We start from the raw sequence: 20091 nt of genomic DNA on the forward strand, positions 1-20091 counted from the left end.
TTTTTTGTCAATACAAGCCAAGCCCAAGGTCCGTGTAAATGGCATTTGCTGCAGTGACTACCACTAATGTAAACATAACTAAGTTACAACTATTAATCTGCTTCTAATCCATCCATGACAGTATAAAAACTCATCACAAGATGCAAAAAGCACTAGAGAACCTTGAGGGACATTTGGGTTTCATCCTGCATACAACTCCTGCTTAAAACAACATAATACTACAGCTGGACAGATTTGCTCTGAATTGAGCTAGCATGGGACACGGTGATAGCTTTTATTTCCACTTAGATGCATGTATTTATTTAAGGAGACTGTAATGCCAATAGGTATTTACGCAATGGGCAAACAACAATTAAGTACAGCTGAACAAAAGATCACAGCTGTACATACCTTCGAAACTGGAAGACACCCAGCTTTCTGGGCTACTCAGCTGCCATTTAGTTTGCTGAAAAGTCACTTTGGATTTGGATATTACGGCATCGCAACAGCTTTATTAATCAGTCCACAAATGCCAACTACAGCACCACCCTTACAAACAAACATACACACAAACCAACCTTATGGAACCCTGCCCTACACTAATTCACCAAGAAATCACCACCACCTCTCTTTTACAGCAGACTTACCACCAGATCCGAAAAACCCAGGGGAAAATTCTGGTGCTTTCTTTCAAGACCTCTACCCTCAAAGATAAGAGAGGGGGAAATGCCTATGTATATCTGTACACACATACATACACACACTCCCAATTTCTCTTCTTAAAGAGACAAACAATAATGAGGACCACGAGCTGTAAAGCTGGAAAACTTCTGATTATTCTCAAAACAAAAGTTCTCCAGGTCAAGCTTGAAATATAAAGCCTTCTTGCATGCTGCACAATAGAAAAAATAGGCCAAAAAGTAAAAAAAGCCTGAGAATTCTAAACCAAACAGTCAAAAGTAAGCAAGGAAAGAATTAAATGCATTGAGCATCTACATATCTGAGCTTGTGACACACAAGGGCAGTAACGGAGTCACTGTGGATAACACACACCACAAATCACCAACCGCTGAAACTGAAGAAAGGAATGCCAAAGTTCACCGAGCTTTAAATCTCCCTGGTTATCACAAGTTCTTAATCTTCATATCCACATGAATGTGCTATGGTAACTGGTGACTGTAGTATTAATTTTTTTTGTTTGCTTGTTTTATTTCTTTAACATCATGTCCTGAATAGGTGTTTATCAACTGTCCATCATTCATTGAAATATGTCCTTCAGGACAGACAGTAAATAAGTTATGTTACTTAAGGAAACATTTTAGTTCCTTACACACTTTGACACTTATAACACAAGTCCTTTGTTTAATTACTGGATTATTAAATGATTGTGTTTGTGTAAAACCACACACAAATATGCCTACAAGATGTTGACGCAGGGTTACTCCAGTGGCATTAGAAAAGACTGACGTTAACACAATCACAGCCAGGCACCTTCTCCACAAGCTACCGTGAACTAGCACAGGCTGAGACACCATCTAGCTGCAAAAGGCAGCAGCAACCACCTGTTCAATTATACTGAGAAGCTGCAGCTTCACCCTGCTGACCAGTGCCCCCAACAAAAAAAACATTAATTGTGCATCAAAACTGAAGCATTAATCATTTTTAAGCTATACCTAAGCAGGATGGTAGGGCTTCAGGAGGTGATTTCTTACTGCATAGCAGCCTTCCACTATGAGAAAACAACAATCAACTCTTTGCTCAACTGCTGCTACATGCCGCAGAGTGCCATCAATTCAGATTCTCTCCCCATGTTCCTAACAACTACGTTCCAAACAGCAGAACAATGTTATTGGAAAATGCAGACACCTTGAGAAATCCCAATATTAAAAAAAAAAAATCAGTTTGAGATGTAAACAGAAATGCATGGCTGGGCCAATATTACATCACTGCAGAAAATATCCACAGTGCATATATAATATGTGGTAATTTTTAATGATGTATTTTCCGGCTTTTGTGCCTGAAGAGGCAGTTCTAATATAGCGAGGTATCATTTACTTAAATTAGATATAATCCCAGACCACTCTATTAAGTTTTCTCATAAGCAGCACAATTTTACATGATGCTTATTTTGCTGAACAAACGTTTTATGTAGGCATAAAAATATGTGATGCTTCCTACAGGATGTCAACAACGTATTTCAGAGTCACTGATGACCAGACCCTAAACACAGGCTGCAGAAACAAGTTCACTAGCTACACAGGAGTTGAAAGCACAGCACAACCCTCTCTTGACCAGTCCCTTCCCACGCTGGTCACCAACACAAACAGCAGTAAAAATCAGTTATTACAAGTGAGAAGACACATTCCAAAAGACTTTGAACTGCTTCCACTTGCTTCCAGCCTTTACCCTTTCCTACTGTGACATAATTTTTCCTGTAAGAAGTCACTAGATGCCAAGAGAGATGGAAGGCAAGAGGAGACAGTTTCCAGCCTAGTAAAGATTCATACACAATAAAAATCAAGAAACAGCTATGCACCTCTATCTGTAGTTTCCAGCGTAAAACAGAAGGAGAGATGGGACTTAAAAATAAACTCCAGTTTCTGTCAAAATCTGCATCCTGTCAGCCAAGTAGCCGATCCGCAATATAAAACCCACCTCAGTGCACATGGCACTTCCTGGCAGAAACTTCAGGGCAAAATGCCACAGTACGTATGCAATTACGTAACGCAATATTGCAGTCATATTAACAACGCAGTATAAAAGTGAATTCCCTGGCCAGTGCGTACATAGATACCCATGCTTGCCTTGGAACTTCTGATCCACCTTCGACCTTGCTCTTTGTCCAATAAAGAAATGAGCAGCAATCCACTTTTCCATCCATATTGCTAAAACATCACCAAAAATGCTTACATACAGAGCTAGCGTGACTTGATCCTTAAGAACTGACCATGGAAATCCCTCAACGGTAACGTACAAACCTTCCATTTTCTCCAAGGAACACTCATGGACTGTGTGTGGCAAGTCAAGACGTGTAAGATCAAAACATAACAGTTCATATTTACGAAGTCGACAGCTATGTCGAAAAGCAATTCTGCACATCTTCCCCCTGCCTGGCTCTTGCCTTTAGCTGAGCAGCTTTCCAAAGCTGCTCAGAATCTCAGACGGTAACCAGCAACAAAGGTGTGATTTTTCTGGTCTAGCACCCCAGTAAAAAAGCTGAAGGTTCAATCATAATGTCTACTTCTTCAACAAAACAAGTTGTTTTCAGCGAACAAGCATTTGCTCTACTTTTGATTAAAAATGTATTCCACTAGAAAAATTCCAACCTGTTCCTTTAACAGTGCCTTCAGCAGTAGCACTGTGCCATCAGCTTAGGGGCAGCAATTAGATAAGCAAAGAGGACATGAAAAAGACAAGCAGTTGTTCGCCCTTCCTTTTCCCACTAAGCCATACACGCACCCGGTGACAGGACTCACTATACAAAATACGTGACATTCCCGAGTTTGATGTGAAGGCAGATGAGCTGAGCAGGCAGGCTGCCTCTACAGCCAGAATCTACAGCCTACGTGGAATTTGCATGTTCAAGCCACCACACCACATAACTGAGCATACCGCACAGCAGCAAATACAGCTCCTTTCAGTTCACAAAAGCCAACAACAAATTGAAGGGCTCTCTTTTCCTTACGACATCCTTTGCTGCCCCATGTATCAGGTTGATTTTCCAGAAAACCATATATTCTAGCCAAACACAAATAATTCTAATTTTGTATTTTTAAAACAACACAGAGAATACTCCAGCTGCAAGTCAAAACTTCTGTAAGATAAGTATTTCATTATATAACACCTAGCTGTTGTACCCATTTAAAAACATTCCATCCTGCCACTTGTGCCTGTTTCTACCTGGCAGTGCACTGTCTCCTCTCCACAGCAACCAGCTGTGACACTACCATTGTTCATGAGGTCTCAGTGCAAGCCATAAGAAGATGATCCAACTACTAAAAACAAAAATAAATCAAGAAAGGGACTTGCAGATTTTGGGTGCTTTTATGTTATCTCAGTTCCCTACTCTCCCCTGTGACCCCTGGCAGCAGAGCTGAACTGGCAAGAAAAGCTGACACTGCTACTGAATGCTTTCTATGATAGAACTGCAGCATCTGCCATCCTTACTCGCCACGTAAGCTGGCTCACGAACAGGTAATCTTAAACTAAGTCATATTACAATACTGCTTTATCTGTCTGTAGACAGTAAAATTCTCCCCTCCCTTCACATCAGTATCTATCCTGTTGTTAGCTACAGATATTTTTCTGAAGCACCAGTAAAATCTTTAAGACCTTCAAACGGAGGGGTCAGGCAAGAAAATTAAAAAAAATAAAATCTTACCTTGATATCAAAGTTGCACTCAAGCCTTCGAATCAACACAATAAAAGCACTGGATGAGTTGTCTTTCAGTGGAGGTGGGGCTATAGGCTCACATGCGTTCTCTGGTTTTGAATTTATTAGGAATCCCTAGAAAACAGAAACAGGAGATTCACTTCTCGTCTTAACAAAAGGGTTGGCAGACAAGTATAAGGGAAGAAAACTATGTTTTCAGACAACAGCTAAGCAAATTCTTATCAGCAACTCGGTCCTACATCATAGCAAGATTTCTTCTACGTCCCTGACTATTTATTTTGATCCATCAGAATCTATGTCTGTAAAGAGCTAGAAATAAAACACAGTTTTTCCAATTACATCATCTGAAGTTCATAACTCAGACTTTGCAGTATAATTCAGCATCAAGAGGGCCATATATACTACACGAATACTGTGGAACTATTATCCTGAGACATACGGAGACTAATCAAGAAAACCGAAGTACGATAGCTTAAGAAGCACTAACATGAACTTAGTACTTGGCAATTACACGTGGAAACTGAAGAGAGTGAGGTGTGCAGAAGTGGCACTGAGCTGGCATCCGAAACAGCTGGCTGACTGTGGTAAGCAAAGATTACGGACCACCAAATCTGCTACAGCTGCAAGAGTCACAGAGGTAGGAAATTCTGGCAATATCACTCTTGAAGCAACCTTTGGATTGTTTTTAGGTGACCAAGTTAGTACACCATTGAAAAAGTCTGGAGGAGAAACTCTCCTAACCTCATGCTGTAACACCTGCCGAAAAATTCTACATCTCCCCTCACAGGAGACACGCTGACCTGAACACCAACTGCCCTGGCACTGGCCCCTCTCCACAACGTGGTCACTTCAGGGTTGACTACTGCCTGGGACTTTCTTCCCTGATGCTGTCGACGCTCTGTGAACACTGCTGGCATGGGAATTTATGCAAGGCAGATGCCAAAAGAATATCACGCACGCTACACACCACTCCTGGTTCTAGCTCGAAAGACAACAGACCTGCCCTTTTTCCTTTCCTAGAATGCGCTGGCTTCCTTGGTCAAATCTCTAGATCACCTGAAAAGCAGCTTCTTTATGAATTAGATTCATATTAATTAGTTCGTTAATTAATAATCAGATTGATATTAATTGGATTCCCTTCTGTCAGTCTCTCCACAACAGGCTTTGATCACCAAGATACAGAAAAGACCAGATGCACACCTAGAGGAGGTTTTGTCTACCCTTCATTTGAAATGCACCTGATCTTCAAAACAATTATCTTCCTGGTAAAGCGTTCGTGCAGCAAGGTCACTGCGTGACAGGGGCTTCCGGGCACTAACACAGTGGAGTACCGTTGGCTGTAAGAATATTCCTACACCGTCCAAATGCGTTTAGACCCGGTTTAAAGCTAGAGCAAATTACCATGCAGATAAAGAGCAGTGAAGGGCCAGAAAATAAGAATAAAAGGAATTTGTTCTATGCAAATAAAGATCACGAGAAGCTGCACTGCTGTGGGCTCAAGAAATTATTGCTACAGTTCTAGATATCCTTGAGAGCTTTAAACTCAGTTTTCACTGACAGTTTTAGACACATAGAGATGTCATCATCTGTGTAGAAACAATAATTATCTATAATAATTATATTATATAACATACGTAATTATATATAAACTTACCCATAAATTGTCAGTTTAAATATATAAAATACATGTAAGTTATAATATATGATTAATATATAAACTGTATATATATAAGCTTTACATATATAAGCTGTCAGTTTAAATGTACTTTTTATACATTTATGGATAAAATGTAAGATTATATATATTAGTTGTAAAGTTTAGCCTACTACAGAGAGAAGCAATTTTGTTTTGAGGAATAGGTTTTTGTGGTGATAACATCCCTTTTGGCAAAGAAGCTGCACCAGCAACCTGTTCTTCGCCAAGTTCATGGTGACAGGCACATTACACAGTCTATGACAATTAAAAGCAATATCCACTGCAAATTCTACACTGATCTGCTGACAGCCAAATTTAGGCCCCTAAGGTTCCCCGAGTCATACAGCAAACGCTACTGATGTGACGCAGCTTCACGTCAAGCATTCACTCTTCAACTGGAGGGTGTGTCTGGAACCAACCGCATTCTACAGAGAAGTTTTACACCGATCACACCACGGCACATTACGGCTGGAGAACCACATACATAGAAACCAAAGGCTAACTATGACTAGACTGTCTTTTTCTTAAGGCTACCACACATTCTTAAGTATCTGTAGTTGAGGAGATAGGCACAAACAACTGACCACCTCATGACTAGAGCACCCAAGTCAAAAAAAAAATAGAAGCACCACCTACATTTATGCTTGGGCACCAGTTATTAGAGAATCTCACAGATTTTGTTTTACAAGTTGCATATTAATAAATCTTAATCGTAAGTATTCAAAAAGTATACCATTTTCACCCTATTCAAGCAATATCATAGCTTTTTTAAAAAAAATAATTAAAATCTTAATGCAAACAAAGAAAAAAGTTTTTGTATTATATTCAAGACTAAAACTCATTATTTCCACACAGGTGACAACATCTACCTTAGTTACGACACAGAGCTGTCTAACAGTTAAAAAGGTTAGAATCAAAGCTCCTTATATCTATTTTTGATGTATTAAACTGGCTCACTACTTGGCCAAATCACTTAATCACCCTCTGTCTCTCCATATTGTCAGCAAACAATGATACAGCTCTAACACTCCATCTCCCCGTGACAAAACCCCCTGGGCATGAAAATGATGTCATCCTGAGGTTTCATTTGCAGAGGAATTCTTAAGAGTTCCAGGAATTCTTACAGCAATTTACTCCCCTTCGGGATTAAAAGGACACCATGTAATCAAAAAGTGATCCAACCATGTACCTTCCCATCAGCTGCAATTCTTGCACATCGTTTACTCACATCAGCAATGCTGCAGCCATACAGGCTATGGATAGAACCAGCAGCAAAGCTGCTCTCTCCCCCCATGGGCTATTCACGGTCGCCACAGGTGTGTAAATGATTCCTTTTTAGCTTGCAGAACAAGTGTTCAGCAGACACAGCCCTCTCTCTATATATATACATATACTCAGGATACATGTTTTTTAGGGGTTTTTTTACCTTCAAGCCTTCTGCTGGCAGTCTGTAGCCAAATCTAGCAGGCAGATCATCAAAGGTCTGGGTTCCATTTTCGAGGTTATACTATGAGAAATAAATTTTAAAGAAAATTCAGGTTTGCAACAAGAGAGCAATAGGTAACAAGTGTAAATAGAAACGAACCACACTGCACATTTTTTTTTAGATTAAAATATCTATCAGACATAGGACCTCTTGTGACCGTGTCAATGAAACCACAAAATTGCTTCTTCCACTTGTCTCCCACTCACATGGCAACATCATTCTCTTCTTACCCAGTTGTCAAAACAAGAAAGTAGTAGTAGATCTTTCGCTGAATTACCTGTATGTTAAATCTTGCTTTCTACTGTCTACAGTTCAAGTAACATCATACTTGCAGAAGAAAAACCACAAACAACCCAAACCCCGAAAGTCTGAAGAGCTGGGGTTTTGGGGCGTGGGGGGTTTTTTTGCATGGTGGTGGTGGGTTTTTTGCTTTGAACTCACTTGCGCACAGAGAACAGCTTTTAACAGGTGGTTTATTGTAGGCAAAGAACAGCCCCCATAGGTCATCCCTTCTCAATCCCCTGCTACCTATTCCGGTTAGCAGCTGAAAACTACCTCTACGGTTTTGGTTTATGCTAACTATGAGCTTTCATTTCAAAACGGAGGAATACTGTAAACACCTTAAATCTGTGGAAGCTTTGTTTCCCCTTTCCTTGTTCCTCTTTTGTAGCTCTACAACATGCCTAACCAGTGCAGAATCCACACAATGAAAAGTGCAAATTGCAGGTAGGCTAAAATCTTTTTTTTCACTGAAAGTTTCTCATAAAAGTTGTGAATAACACAGTAACTGGCTTGAATGCACATCAGTTGGTAAGTTTTATTAAACAGTTTAGTGACTCAGAGACGTTTGCCTGCTCATTGTATCACCCAACTGCCACACAGAATGGCCAAGCAAGGACCGTGAGTTCTTCAGAGGGACAAGACATCTCCCAACAGCCAGACTTGCACGGGGGAACTCAAACTCTAGTTCAAAGAAAAACACTACCGTGATTTATCTTAACTCTTTCAAAGGAGAACATTTCAAAGGAGCTTCCTCCCCATAGACTTCATTAAAATTGAGGGTAAAGAGGTAGGAATGGAGCTAAATTTCAAGGAAGCGTTTTCACTCTGTGTAATCAATCTGCTCCACACCACCTCACCCCTGATGCTCCACCCTGCCATCACCTAGCACAGTTCTGCACCAGCACACGTCATCTTCCATCCTCACCATTCGCTCACCTCCCTGCTTCAAAACGTCCCTCCTGAGCTCGTGCTACTGTAAGTTCTCCTTTGAATGACTTAGTAAGCCCCCATTTAAGCTAGGAGTCAGACATAAGACTATTTATTTAAAAAATAAAATCCCTTATTTAAAAAATAACCATCATGCTTCACACACACATAACAGTACTTTATAAAAATATAATCCTTCAGTTGAGGCCGCAGCTATGTGAGAACACAGGAGCATAAGAATACCCCTAAATCAGCAGGAAAAAATAATTCCTTTCGTTGGCAAACCCAAAACTTTGGCTGGAATTTTGCTCCCCAAATGGACAATCACTAAACTACGAAATCTCCCAAGATTATAAACTATCGGTATGCCTTCAATTCTACGTGACACGGTGCGCAAACATTCCCTCTTCTTCCGAGTGCCTCCTAGGCTTTCCACTGGCTCCTTTTCACAGCAAAGGTTTAACAAGTGTCTAGTTCATCTCTTCATTTTTTCCTTCAAAGATAGTCTCAGAACAGATCTGTAATTTCCAAATACCCAAGAATAAAAGACACTTTATTTTTAGATGGAATTATTTTAGAATACTGAGCACTGAAGCTGAAATAGAGAAGAAATTAAACTAAACTTCCAAAATGCCTTTTTCTTTTTTTTTTTTTTTTTTGAGGTTGGTGGGTGTTTTGGTTTTGTGTTTGGGTTTTTTTTGTTAAAAATCTTTTTGAAGGAAGGAAGTAGCAAGAATGAAAATTAGGGAGTTTTATGAAAAGAGGAAGCACAGCCCTGCTAAGAGAGGAAAGGGGGGGAAGGGAAATCAGGTTGACAGTAGAAAGCAAGTGTAAAATTTCACAATAGACTGGTGATGTCAGTTCCATAATAAAGCAATTATCTAATGCATTTATTGGCTCTTCAGGTTGTTACTATTCTATTATTATTTTTCATAGATAAAAATTTAAAGAAACAAATAACATAATTCAGTATTCATCAACTCCATATTACCACAAACTTTTAAGTACTTTTATTCTAGCTTCAGGGGTTTTTTACTCTGTTCTTCTGAATTAATTGATACAACAACTCTTCTGGATATCACTGTAACCAGCAGAGAACATTGCAACTACAGTACTTAGATTTAATTATTTCAGTGGCTTAAGCTCTATCGTACAAAGACACATACAACTTTCTCCATAAAACTACACAATATATAAATTCAGTAATAAATAGCCCAGTAACTTTACCACTGACCCTATGTTCATTATACTGTTTATTAGCCTGATCATTTAAAATTCTACACCACCAAAGAATATTACTCTTAATGATAGCAGAGATTATCAGCTACTTAAAAAACACGTATCTAGGTGCAACACATACAGAAACTTTACTGACAAGGCATCCAGCACAGACATAAATTATACCACCCACAGAAGATTATTTTTACTTTATTTATTTATATACAGTTACCTTACAAAATGGCATCCACCACCAAAACTTAAATTGCCATCTAAACCAAATAACCATGGAATTCTTTTAACAGGGTTATAAAATGGTAGATGACATCTGGTCAGATTGGAACTTTTTTTAAACGACTAAGGTAACTAAGCACTTTCACTGTCATGGTATCTGAGCACACATCATCTGAAAGCCCATTTGAAAATGTACTTTTTTTTTTTTTTAATTGAACTAAACTGTTAATGCAATTCCATTCCGAGCAACCTGCTATAACATTTATTGTACTAATTGATTCATTAATAGAATTTAAAAGAAGATTCAATTTGCTAGAGATCTTATCTATGTAGAAAAATATACTTACTGCTAAAATATCTGCCTCCACAGGTAAAAGATTCAGGAACGCAAATAACTGAACAGTCAAAATAGTGTATATCTGAGTGGCAGACAACATCAGCATTCCTATTGACAACAGCATATTTTATTTAATACCTGCGACAAAGAAAAACAAAAAACAAAGCCCAGATGGTCAAGGCATATAGCAAATATTTTCCTCTATCATTTTACTGGGTTCTATTGGTCAGAACTTTTTTTCTAAAAAAGCATGCAAAACATTATTCTACATTTACTTTTGAAAAACAAGTCATTTTTAAGTTATACAATTATTTAGAGTTAGAAGTCACTTTTGCTAAGAGCACATAACCTGCATGGGAATGCATGCATAATAAAACAAAAACTGGACGAGTAGCACTTCCCAAAGCTGCAGGCGACACACACCAAGGCAAGCGGTATGCAGGAACCACCATTCCCCTGGGATTAATCATCCTTAGCCATTCCTCATTTTAATCTTCCCTTCCTCTAGCACAAATCAGCAAAATTCTTCATGTACCTGGAGTAATTCTACTAAAAGCACTTATTCTAAACATACACTTACAAACCCAGGGCGATACCAACAGGTAACAAACACAAACTACTTCTACCGACTTCAGGAAAGTTCACAAATGCCCAGATGTGACTCCTGGTCTGGACAGCAGACTTAGCCTCCTGCGAAGTGTGTGTGTTTGAGCCCTTTAAAAAAAGAACACAAGAACTCTGTAAAGCACACTTGTGTGCCTCTCACAAGCTCATGATATTAAAAGGAAGTTAATTCTGCTTTGTTAATAAATTTTCATCAAAACACCAGCAAAGAGCAACAGCTGGTGTCTGGAAATAGGCATTGTTTTCTAACAGAAACCGTTCTTTAAAACTGCTGATTTATCATTAATCAAAGCAAAAAAAAAAAAAAAAAAAAAAGAGGCGGCAGCTTAGGAGGAAGCAAAACAACCATTTTTACATTTTTTTCCTTTGCCACACAAAGAGTTTTTTACTTAAACGTATTAAAACCACAAATTAAGGGCCTGAATGCCTTCCTTGTATCAGCAATGATACCGGCACCCTTGCTGAAGTCATTGAGAGTATCATGTTACCCTCAAAAAAAACCCAAACAAAAAAATAAACCCACCACCCCCAAAAACAAGAACAAAAAACCTCACACCAAACATTCGCACAAACGGAACTCTGAACTCCCCCTCAAACTTATCACATGCTTTAACCGCAATGGTAACAGATTTCATTCTGAAATCTCATATCAAAAACTGGCCAATTTTACAGCAATACGTATCTTGAAACCACAAGATTTGGCCCATCAAATACAATACAAATGTTAAAGATAATAAACTTTAAATTTGTTAAATGTTTACATTTTTAATATTTCCATTCTTTCCAGCAAAGATGAAGGCTAACACTTAAGATGTAATGCACAGTACTGCTCAGCTTAGACACTCAGCATTCTTTGAAACGGGTTACAGATTACTTTCCATTTGTCTCTTCCAAAGAATTATTTTTCTGGCACCCAAGGGAGTCCCAATCTAGGCAACAAACATGATTCAGGCAGAAATGTCATTTCCATGACTGATGATAAAGGCCATTCCTTAAGACCACTGAATTTACTGAATGTCTGTGAAAGACCAACTTCTTCCACACTTATTACAAGGCCCTCAAATTTATGCTCGCACAATCCACCATCGTATGAACATGGGGCAAACCCGCAGCATTCGCCAAGTGTCATGTTCAACGCAGTAAGAAATGGTGCCTGTGCAAAGCTTTAGTCTGAAATGCTCCACGTGCCCATGGGCATTTAATCCAATGGGGGTCCTTCCACTTCTAGCAGAAACAGGAGGCAATTGCTTAATACACAGGCTTTGAAGGTAAAAATTCTACTAGCTAAACCACAAAATAAAACACCCAAAAACCTGAGCTGGGCAAGGGAGAGGAAGAAGTTTCAGCCCCCCACACCACTGACCCAAGTCTTTTAGTGCATGCCACTCACATACTGAATGAGGCAAGGTTCTATATGGGAAACACATGAGAATATGATTTATTAAACTATACAACCATTTCTACACAAAAGGGCAAATGGATAAACTGATGTTGCACAAGGAGCCATCAACACAGCATTTCCTCTGTTCAGAGTCCTTGAATTCCCACATAAACTGTACCTTTTAATACTTTTTTCTCCCCTTAGACGTTTCCTAATGTTTTTAAAGCAGTTCATAGTCCTGTATATACACCTCCCACAGCTCGCAGTAATGTGGGGGTTGAGATTCAGCCTTAATTTGTGCTGCTGAGAAATGCAGTCTGAACCAGAGGAACAGTTAAGTGACAAGGGGATAGAGACTTCCCGAGAGGAACAACATGGAGCTGGCTAAGAACCCTGGCCAGACGCCTATCCATCTTCTCCCCCATCTCTTACCAGCTGCACGGAGAGGCTCCTGCCCTGTAAGATGTTCCAAAAATACAGGGTGGGTTACTGCCATGCCTCATTCCCCACCCCTAAAAAACTACACCAGCGTTTGTCTTCTCTGCCTCTTAACTGTCTTTACTCTTTCACTTTCTTTTCCGCAGATGTCACATTCTATCAGCTTTGTTTTAGTAAAACCGCACTCAGCATCAACGTACACTTTTACCAAAGTGTGAGCACAACGTGTTCTGCACCGACACTCTGTACGAGTCACTGAAATACACTTACCCTACAGGAGTACACTACAAGCCTTTATAAGCACACTGACACTGGAGATGTTTTCTGAATCTGAATTTTAACTATGCAATAACCTAGATCATTTAACAGCAGGACTTCCAGCTTGGGAGACAACCACCATCGTTCCTTTCTGTGTGTCACACTCTTACAACCTGCCTGCACCACCCAAGTTTGGTGGGACAGCTACGCACACCCAGGCTTAGCGGGACTCTGCACGATCATCCTCCTGGACAACAAACTCTTTGTCTGCTGGGCACAGTCTTAACGAAGAATGACAGGAGCCCTTTCACACAGAAAGTTTATTCCAGATGAAACTGAGGGAGGTAATACATTTCAGTGCTTAAACAAATACCTTTTTGGTTTTCTTTGAAAAGGACAAAAACTCTTTAGAGTAAGAACTAGTAATGGCGAATTACCTTAACTCAGCCTCCCACAACAGCTTTTTATCCACTAACTCGGGGTATAGCAAGAGAGGAGCGTACAGCCTGATCACCATGAGTTCCCAGAAAACCCCTGGCTCAGGAACAGCAGCGGTCACTGTCAACTAGAAGCAGCCGGGAGGAACCTCCCCCTGAGCTCTCACTTCTAAATGCCTTTCCTGCAAAACCACCACCTAATGCCCAAGAGCAGGACCTCTGTTCTGCACCAGGAACTTACCTCTGACAATTGCTTTTGCACTGGCGGTACAGTCATAATCCAGTCTTACACCAGACAGTGATTAGCTGCCTCCAGAGGAACTCCAGATTCTGCCTGGGCTTAGCCAGACCATGATGAAGTGCAGGCAATCTCTTAAGAACACACAAGTGCCAAGTATCTTATTCCCCTTATAAAAACTCACACCTAAACACAACCAAGCTAAAAAATCCAGCACTAAAAACTCCAACATGTTCAACCAAAAACAGGTGATCCAGTACACCTCCTGCTTCAGAGTACTGGACAAGCAAGAACGAAGTGCTACACGCAGCACGAAGCCTAACCGCTTCCACTGCTGAATGTAAAGGAATTGCTGGGTCCACCAATGGACAGCTAAGTCTCTCTAGCAATTCTTCTAGTCCCACAGTAAAGTTGAAATGACATAAATTAAAACAGTGGTAACACAAAAGCAAGTACACTACATCCAATACTGCTATAATAGCTAAAATAATTCAGGGACAAGTTTTAAAAGACGGTACGTGCTTAATAATGTTGTTATGAGAACATCTGGATCTCCTCTAACTTCTTTTATTGGAGGAATTAAAAGCACTTCACAAACAATTAAACACAATTAGTCCATCCATATTGTTTCTATGATTGTTGAAAACCTCCAAATTGAGGCTTATTTAAATGGTTCCACGTAGATCTATTTTCATTCGGCTGTAAGTATTTCATTCTGAAAATTGTAACTTTGTTGACTTAATCAAGAAATCACAGCCAAAACTACTACGTTCTCTTTCAGAATCAAGAAGCACCTGTCTTCCTATCCTATCCTTTGTGGGTTTTTTAAGCAGAAAGCATTGTCCCATAATCTAGGTCCTCCTCAGCATTAATTAAAGCAAATACTGGAGAGTAAGATTTAAACTGACACTAACCTAAAGATAATTAAAAGTCATTTTTACTAATGGGAGGAACCAGCTGGTATTTCCAAAACCAGTTCTCATGATTCTGACTTGGTCATTCACACATAGGATGTTCTGTGAAACTTTCAACTGGTTAGCAGAACAGAAGTTACAGTCACAGGAATCTGTAACAAATTACAAAATTCATGAATTTTTATTTCTAAATTAAGATCTACCAGTTTCTCTCATCAGCCTGCCCTAACAAAGAGGATGTCAGTGAAACTGGAAGGATAAAGAACGATTGTTCAAAAAAATACAATCATTCTTACTATGACAGAAGCAACAAGACACTTGAAGCTATCACAGCATTCTAACCAATACAATAAATTCAGCACATACCTTACAACACAGAGAAAGCACTAAAATAGTATTGAGCAAGGTTGGAAAATAGCAGAGCTACAAGTTGTCCTTCAACACCGCAGCATGTACAGTGCAGTCTTCTCCATCCAACAGTTGCATACACACAGATCCTTCTGGGCTCAAGAACTATTGCCTCAAATGCAAGCAAGGAGGCCTTACAATTCCTGAAATTCTGTGGCTCCTCTGCAGACCAGGCTGTGAATTGAAGGAGGCAGCTTAGAGCACACAAATACAGGTGTGTGTAATTAAAGACTATACTGTAAAGCGCACAAAACCAGTTAAACTTGACTCCGCATTAATCTCCAGCGCTTCACACCTGGTTTTCCAGCGTCTATGGACAAAGTTCTCCCTAAGTAACTTTGGACATTTTGAGTCTTTTTTCCTTCTTCCCTTCCTACTCTGCACCCTAGAACTCACAAAACCAACTAAGCCCAAGGAGCTGCACCCCTTCGTCACAGGACTGAACAGGATCACCAGGTCAGAAGTGAGAAGGGGAAAAATGTGGGGTGTGCTCTATCACAGCGTGTCTACGAGCAGCAAGGCAGCCCCGAAGTAAACACACTGACTTGGATACACAGGGCAAGGTATAGTCCGTGTAGATAAGGCGGCAGCAGCACTGCCGTACGTACAACAGAAAACATGTTCCTGATCACACTTCCAAAGGAAGAGGAGAGCAAGACGCCCCTTTGCACTTGAAGGGAAGGATGGCGAAACAAGCCCGATGGACAGTCTGACAGTACATGGCGGATACACCCACCCGCTGCATTGGCCCCTAGGAATGCCTCACCTGCCCGCTCACGCACCGACGATGGTCTTGGTGCGGGTGCCACAGGCTGATGAAACCCACAGGGCTTTGAACACCAGCACATGGACTCCCAGAACAGAACAGACAACCTGAATGGGAAAAATGCTTCCAGGCACAGTCCCCGCATCCTGTCAAAAAACCCAGTTTCATACTGGACCACGCAAACAAGCCTTGTGAGCACATTTAAGACAGGCGTCGTGAAGAAGTTGCACGGCTTGGGACACAGATAATGACGTTCAGAGCTTCTGGCAACTACCCACAAATCGCAAAGTAGATACCAACTTCTAAAATTTTGATATTTGTATCTCAATCAACTCAAAACGTATTTCACAGCAGAAGACAACACAAAGCAACTGCTTGTCCACAGGGTTACGCTCACGCTTCAACTCTCGTAAGAAAACAGCTCTTTCCCTTCTTACTGGCGTAAAGACCTAACTTGCACATCTGTGTTAAACTCAAACTCTATTTTAGTACCAAATAGGATGACAATGCTTATAGAAATCACAAAATCACACAAAATTTGTCCTGCCACAAACTCAGTAACAACATTCTCAATATTTCAGTAATTGGGCCGCATCTTCCAAAATTCCACAAGCAGAGGATGAATAAAAGTTACACAGACAGGATCACTAATTTTAACACGTACCCCCAAAAGCCCCAGTGTCTCTAGCTGTTTGCATTTTGACGTCTTCACATCACTTATCACCGTCGCTAACCCGAATCTCCACCTAAGATCTACCCGCCGAACGGAACGCTACGGCATGCACGGTAAATTCAGCGTCCAGGGCCGGTACAAGGCAAGAACTATTTCCCCCGCGCCTTCACCCCCTCGCCAACACTCCGGCTGCCTTCAGCCAGCTAGCCCCCATGCTACCCACGCCCTCCCCGCCCAGCCAGCACCCCAGCGCACGGCCTCCCTCCGAGGAAGCACACACCGGGCAGCCTGGGAACGGCCGGGGCAGCGGTCGAGCTTCCGCCAGCCCCGACTCGACGCCCGCAGAGCGCTCTGGCGTCCTCCCGCCCGCTAAGGCGGTTCTACGAGCAGCCGCCAGCGACAGCCTGCCGAGAAGGGACGCGCCAGGGCCAGCGGCCGCCGGCGGCCCGAGACACCGCGGCGGGGCCGGCCGCGGCTCCGCCTGAGCCACACGGGCGGGCGGCCCCGCCTCGCCGCGCCAAGGGCGGAGGCAAATAAGCGCTGCGCAACGGAGCCAGGGGCCCGGCAGCTCCCCAACCGCCGCGAAGCTCGGGCACCCGGCAGCAGGGAGAGGCCCAGGGGAGCCCTGCGGCCGCGCCCCCCGCCCCGGCGGCCCTCACCTGCGGGCCCGGCGCAGGGCCCGGCGCGGGGAGCCGAGGGCCGCGCCTAGGCCGACTCCATGGCGCGCGCCGTCCGCTCGGCGGCCAGGCCGGAAGTCCCGCCCCGGCGCCGCGCCAGCAAGAGGCGTCGGCGCGAGGCAGGCCACTGCTCGCCCGGGCTGCCACTCACTACCGGCGCGTGACGCGAGGCGGGCTCAGCAGGCGGGCGGCGGCGCGCAGCTGCGTGGAAGGCCGCGCCCGCGTGGGAGGGGAGGCACTGCCCCTGCCGCGCCGCCAGGGGCCGCGCGCTTCGCGCGGGCGGGGCGGCCCCTCAGGGGCGGGAGCGCGGCGGGGCCGGGGTTCGCCGTCGCCGCGGGGGGAGCGGAGCGCAGTGGTGCTGTGCGGCGGAGGTACGGGGACACGGCCTGCTGCCGCCCCCTCCCCGCTCGCACCGCAGCTGGCCTCCCGCTGACTGAGCCGCGCCGGGGACCGGGGGGACTCCGAGCCGGCCCCGAGCGCCAGCGGGGCGGGGCGAGGCGGGACGGGGTGGATGTCGGCCTCGGCTGGCTTTAGCCCAGCTCTGCGCGCAGACAAACCAGCACCCGCCGGAGCGGGGCGCTGGAGGAGCGTAGGCCGGGGCGGAGAGAGGGGGAGGCGGGCGGCGAGGCGGGGCCGGTCAGTTCCCCCGCCCAACGGGCGGCGGGACGAGAGGGACCGGCCTAGGGTAGCGCCGGGGTGGTCTGGGCTGGGCATGTGGGAAAGTTGTTTCGCAGAAAGGATTGTCAAGCCCTGGGTGGGCTGCCCGGGGTGGCGGTGGCGTCCCCGTCGCGGGGGGCGTTTGAGAGACGGGGGGGGGGGGGGGGGGCGCTGGGGGACGACGGTCGGGGGTGGCCGTGGCCGTGACAGTGCGGAGCTGGGGTCGGGGTCGGTGGTCCAAAAGGGCTTTCGCAACCTAAACGGGCCTACGATTCTCTGGCGCGTTGGCACACGGGCTGCGTTGCGCCGCTCACCTCTGCAGTGTCTGTCGGGCTGACAGTGTCTGGAGAGAGCAGCGAGTGAAGGTCCTTTTCCCTCAGCGACTGGGACGCTTTGCTTTAGCAGTGTTTATGGGGAAAGATCATGCAGCCTTTCTCTGAAGTCCACATTATACAGCTTTGTGTCTTCCTTTGATTGCTCTTCTCCCTCATGCTCACAGTGATGTGCTCTCTGAGCAAGATCTAGGGTGCTCCAGTCCACAGAGAAAGGCCACGCAGGCTGGAGTGGGGATTGCCCAGCCGGCCACTCTGGAACACCGCCAAGTGTTACCCTTTGACCAGATTCACAGCAGGTAAAGGAACTTAGTTGTGTCTGAAACGTTTTGTCTTGGCCTTCGAGCACCTGCTGGAAGGTCATGCCTGAAATCCAAAAACCAGAAACAAAAATCTGCCATCCTAATACGCCACCAAAAGGTGTTTTAATTTGGGAGGACGGCTAAGAGACTGCGTCCCCTTCACACTGTTTCATGGTTGTTACATCTGCTTTCTTAGGTATCACGTTTAATTGCTCAGTCTCTGATGTCTGTGCTTGTAATACTGGAGTTGCTCCTGGAAGGCGCTGGAACGAAGCAAGGAAAAGGCTGGGAAGGAGTCCACGATGTGGTTTTTGGCTTTTCCTAGCAGAAGGGCCTTGGTGCAGAGATCTGCTGACCGCCATGAACCCGAGCGCTCAACAGGGCAGGTGAGCATTTAGAACGGGGGCGGGGGGCAGCGGACATCAGGGGCCGACTTACCAGGGCGAGAGCGTTTTAGGGTCACGGCCTCTTGGGAGAAACCCGGGGTGTCGCAGCTACAGTCCTGGAGAGGAGGAGTCCCCGCCCCGCTGGCCTTGTGGGGGCTTGTGCTGTACCTCTTTCCCGGCCGTAAAATCGCAAAAATCTCCTGTAGACGTAACTATGGTTATTTATAAGTTTATACATTGAAAAGGTAATTTTTATATATATGCGCACACGTATACGGGAACATGTTTGCGGGCAGGCGTTTCACCTGGGTATGCGGGGCAGCCGGGCAGAGCTGCTGCCCGAGGAGGAGCCGGCGCTTCCCTCCGGTCACAAAACGCGGTAAAACACGTCACCGCTCGCGTTGTCCCGCCTCCAAACCCCCAAAAGGGCCCAGCCCTTTTGCTGGGCCCCGCGGGCCGCCCCCAACGGCGGGGCAGGGCGCACGCGCGGGAGCGTCGGTCCGCTGGAGCTTGGCTTTGTTCGACGCGGGCCCGGGCGGTCGTTTCAGGCACGCGGGAACGGCATCGCCAGCGCGTGCCGCCCACCGCGCACGGCCACGTCAACCGGGGCGTCATCTGGGCAGCAACGCACAGCGCCGCTCCGCGTGGCCTGGGTGCTCGCGTGGGCCGCGGGTGCGGGATGGCTCCGGGTTTGTGTTTGAGGGGGGAAAAGAGAATGAAATTGTCATCTGTTACATCATGTCGGCACAGGTCCGTGAAACAGAGGCATGACGTCACTGCAGTGACAGTACTCGAGGGGAGCCCGCGCTGCTCCGGCCCCGGGCCGCCCCTGCGCGCTCGGCTGGCGCCCCCGGCACTGAGACCCCGCCCGGCACTGATCCGCCCCCGGCACTGAGACCCCGCTCTGCCGCCGCTCCCGGGCCGGTTCCGCGCCCCCTTCCTTCTGGGCACCCGTTGCCCCGCCCCGGCCCCGCGCAGGCGCGTCCCGGGCGCCGAGACCCGTCCGGGGGGTAGCGGCCCTTGGCGGGCGGACGGACGGCGCGGCGCG

The 20091-nt window shown here is 44.8% G+C and overlaps 1 protein-coding gene across 3 annotated transcripts in view; it reads right to left on the reverse strand.

Moving 5' to 3' along the window:
• The window catches only part of RNF13 (ring finger protein 13), a 41028-nt gene extending 23657 nt beyond the window's left edge, over positions 1-17371 (reverse strand). Inside the window, exons 1-4 of one of the 3 annotated variants that reach the window (XM_086468060.1) lie at positions 17349-17371; positions 10563-10690; positions 7495-7575; positions 4361-4486 (exon numbers count right to left, since the gene is read on the reverse strand). In XM_086468060.1, the coding sequence (XP_086324186.1) occupies positions 4361-4486; positions 7495-7575; positions 10563-10676 (321 nt within the window). In that variant the 5' untranslated portion in view covers positions 10677-10690; positions 17349-17371. Of the gene's footprint in view, positions 1-4360; positions 4487-7494; positions 7576-10562; positions 10691-11126; positions 11417-17348 lie in introns of those variants that run through there. The other 2 variants (XM_086468058.1, XM_086468059.1) reach the window with 2 other exon arrangements.
• Between the last annotated feature and the right edge of the window lie 2720 nt (positions 17372-20091).

The sequence above is a fragment of the Leptosomus discolor genome, chromosome 7 (genome assembly GCF_034619465.1).
Source record: "Leptosomus discolor isolate bLepDis1 chromosome 7, bLepDis1.hap2, whole genome shotgun sequence".
NCBI lineage: Eukaryota > Metazoa > Chordata > Aves > Leptosomiformes > Leptosomidae > Leptosomus > Leptosomus discolor.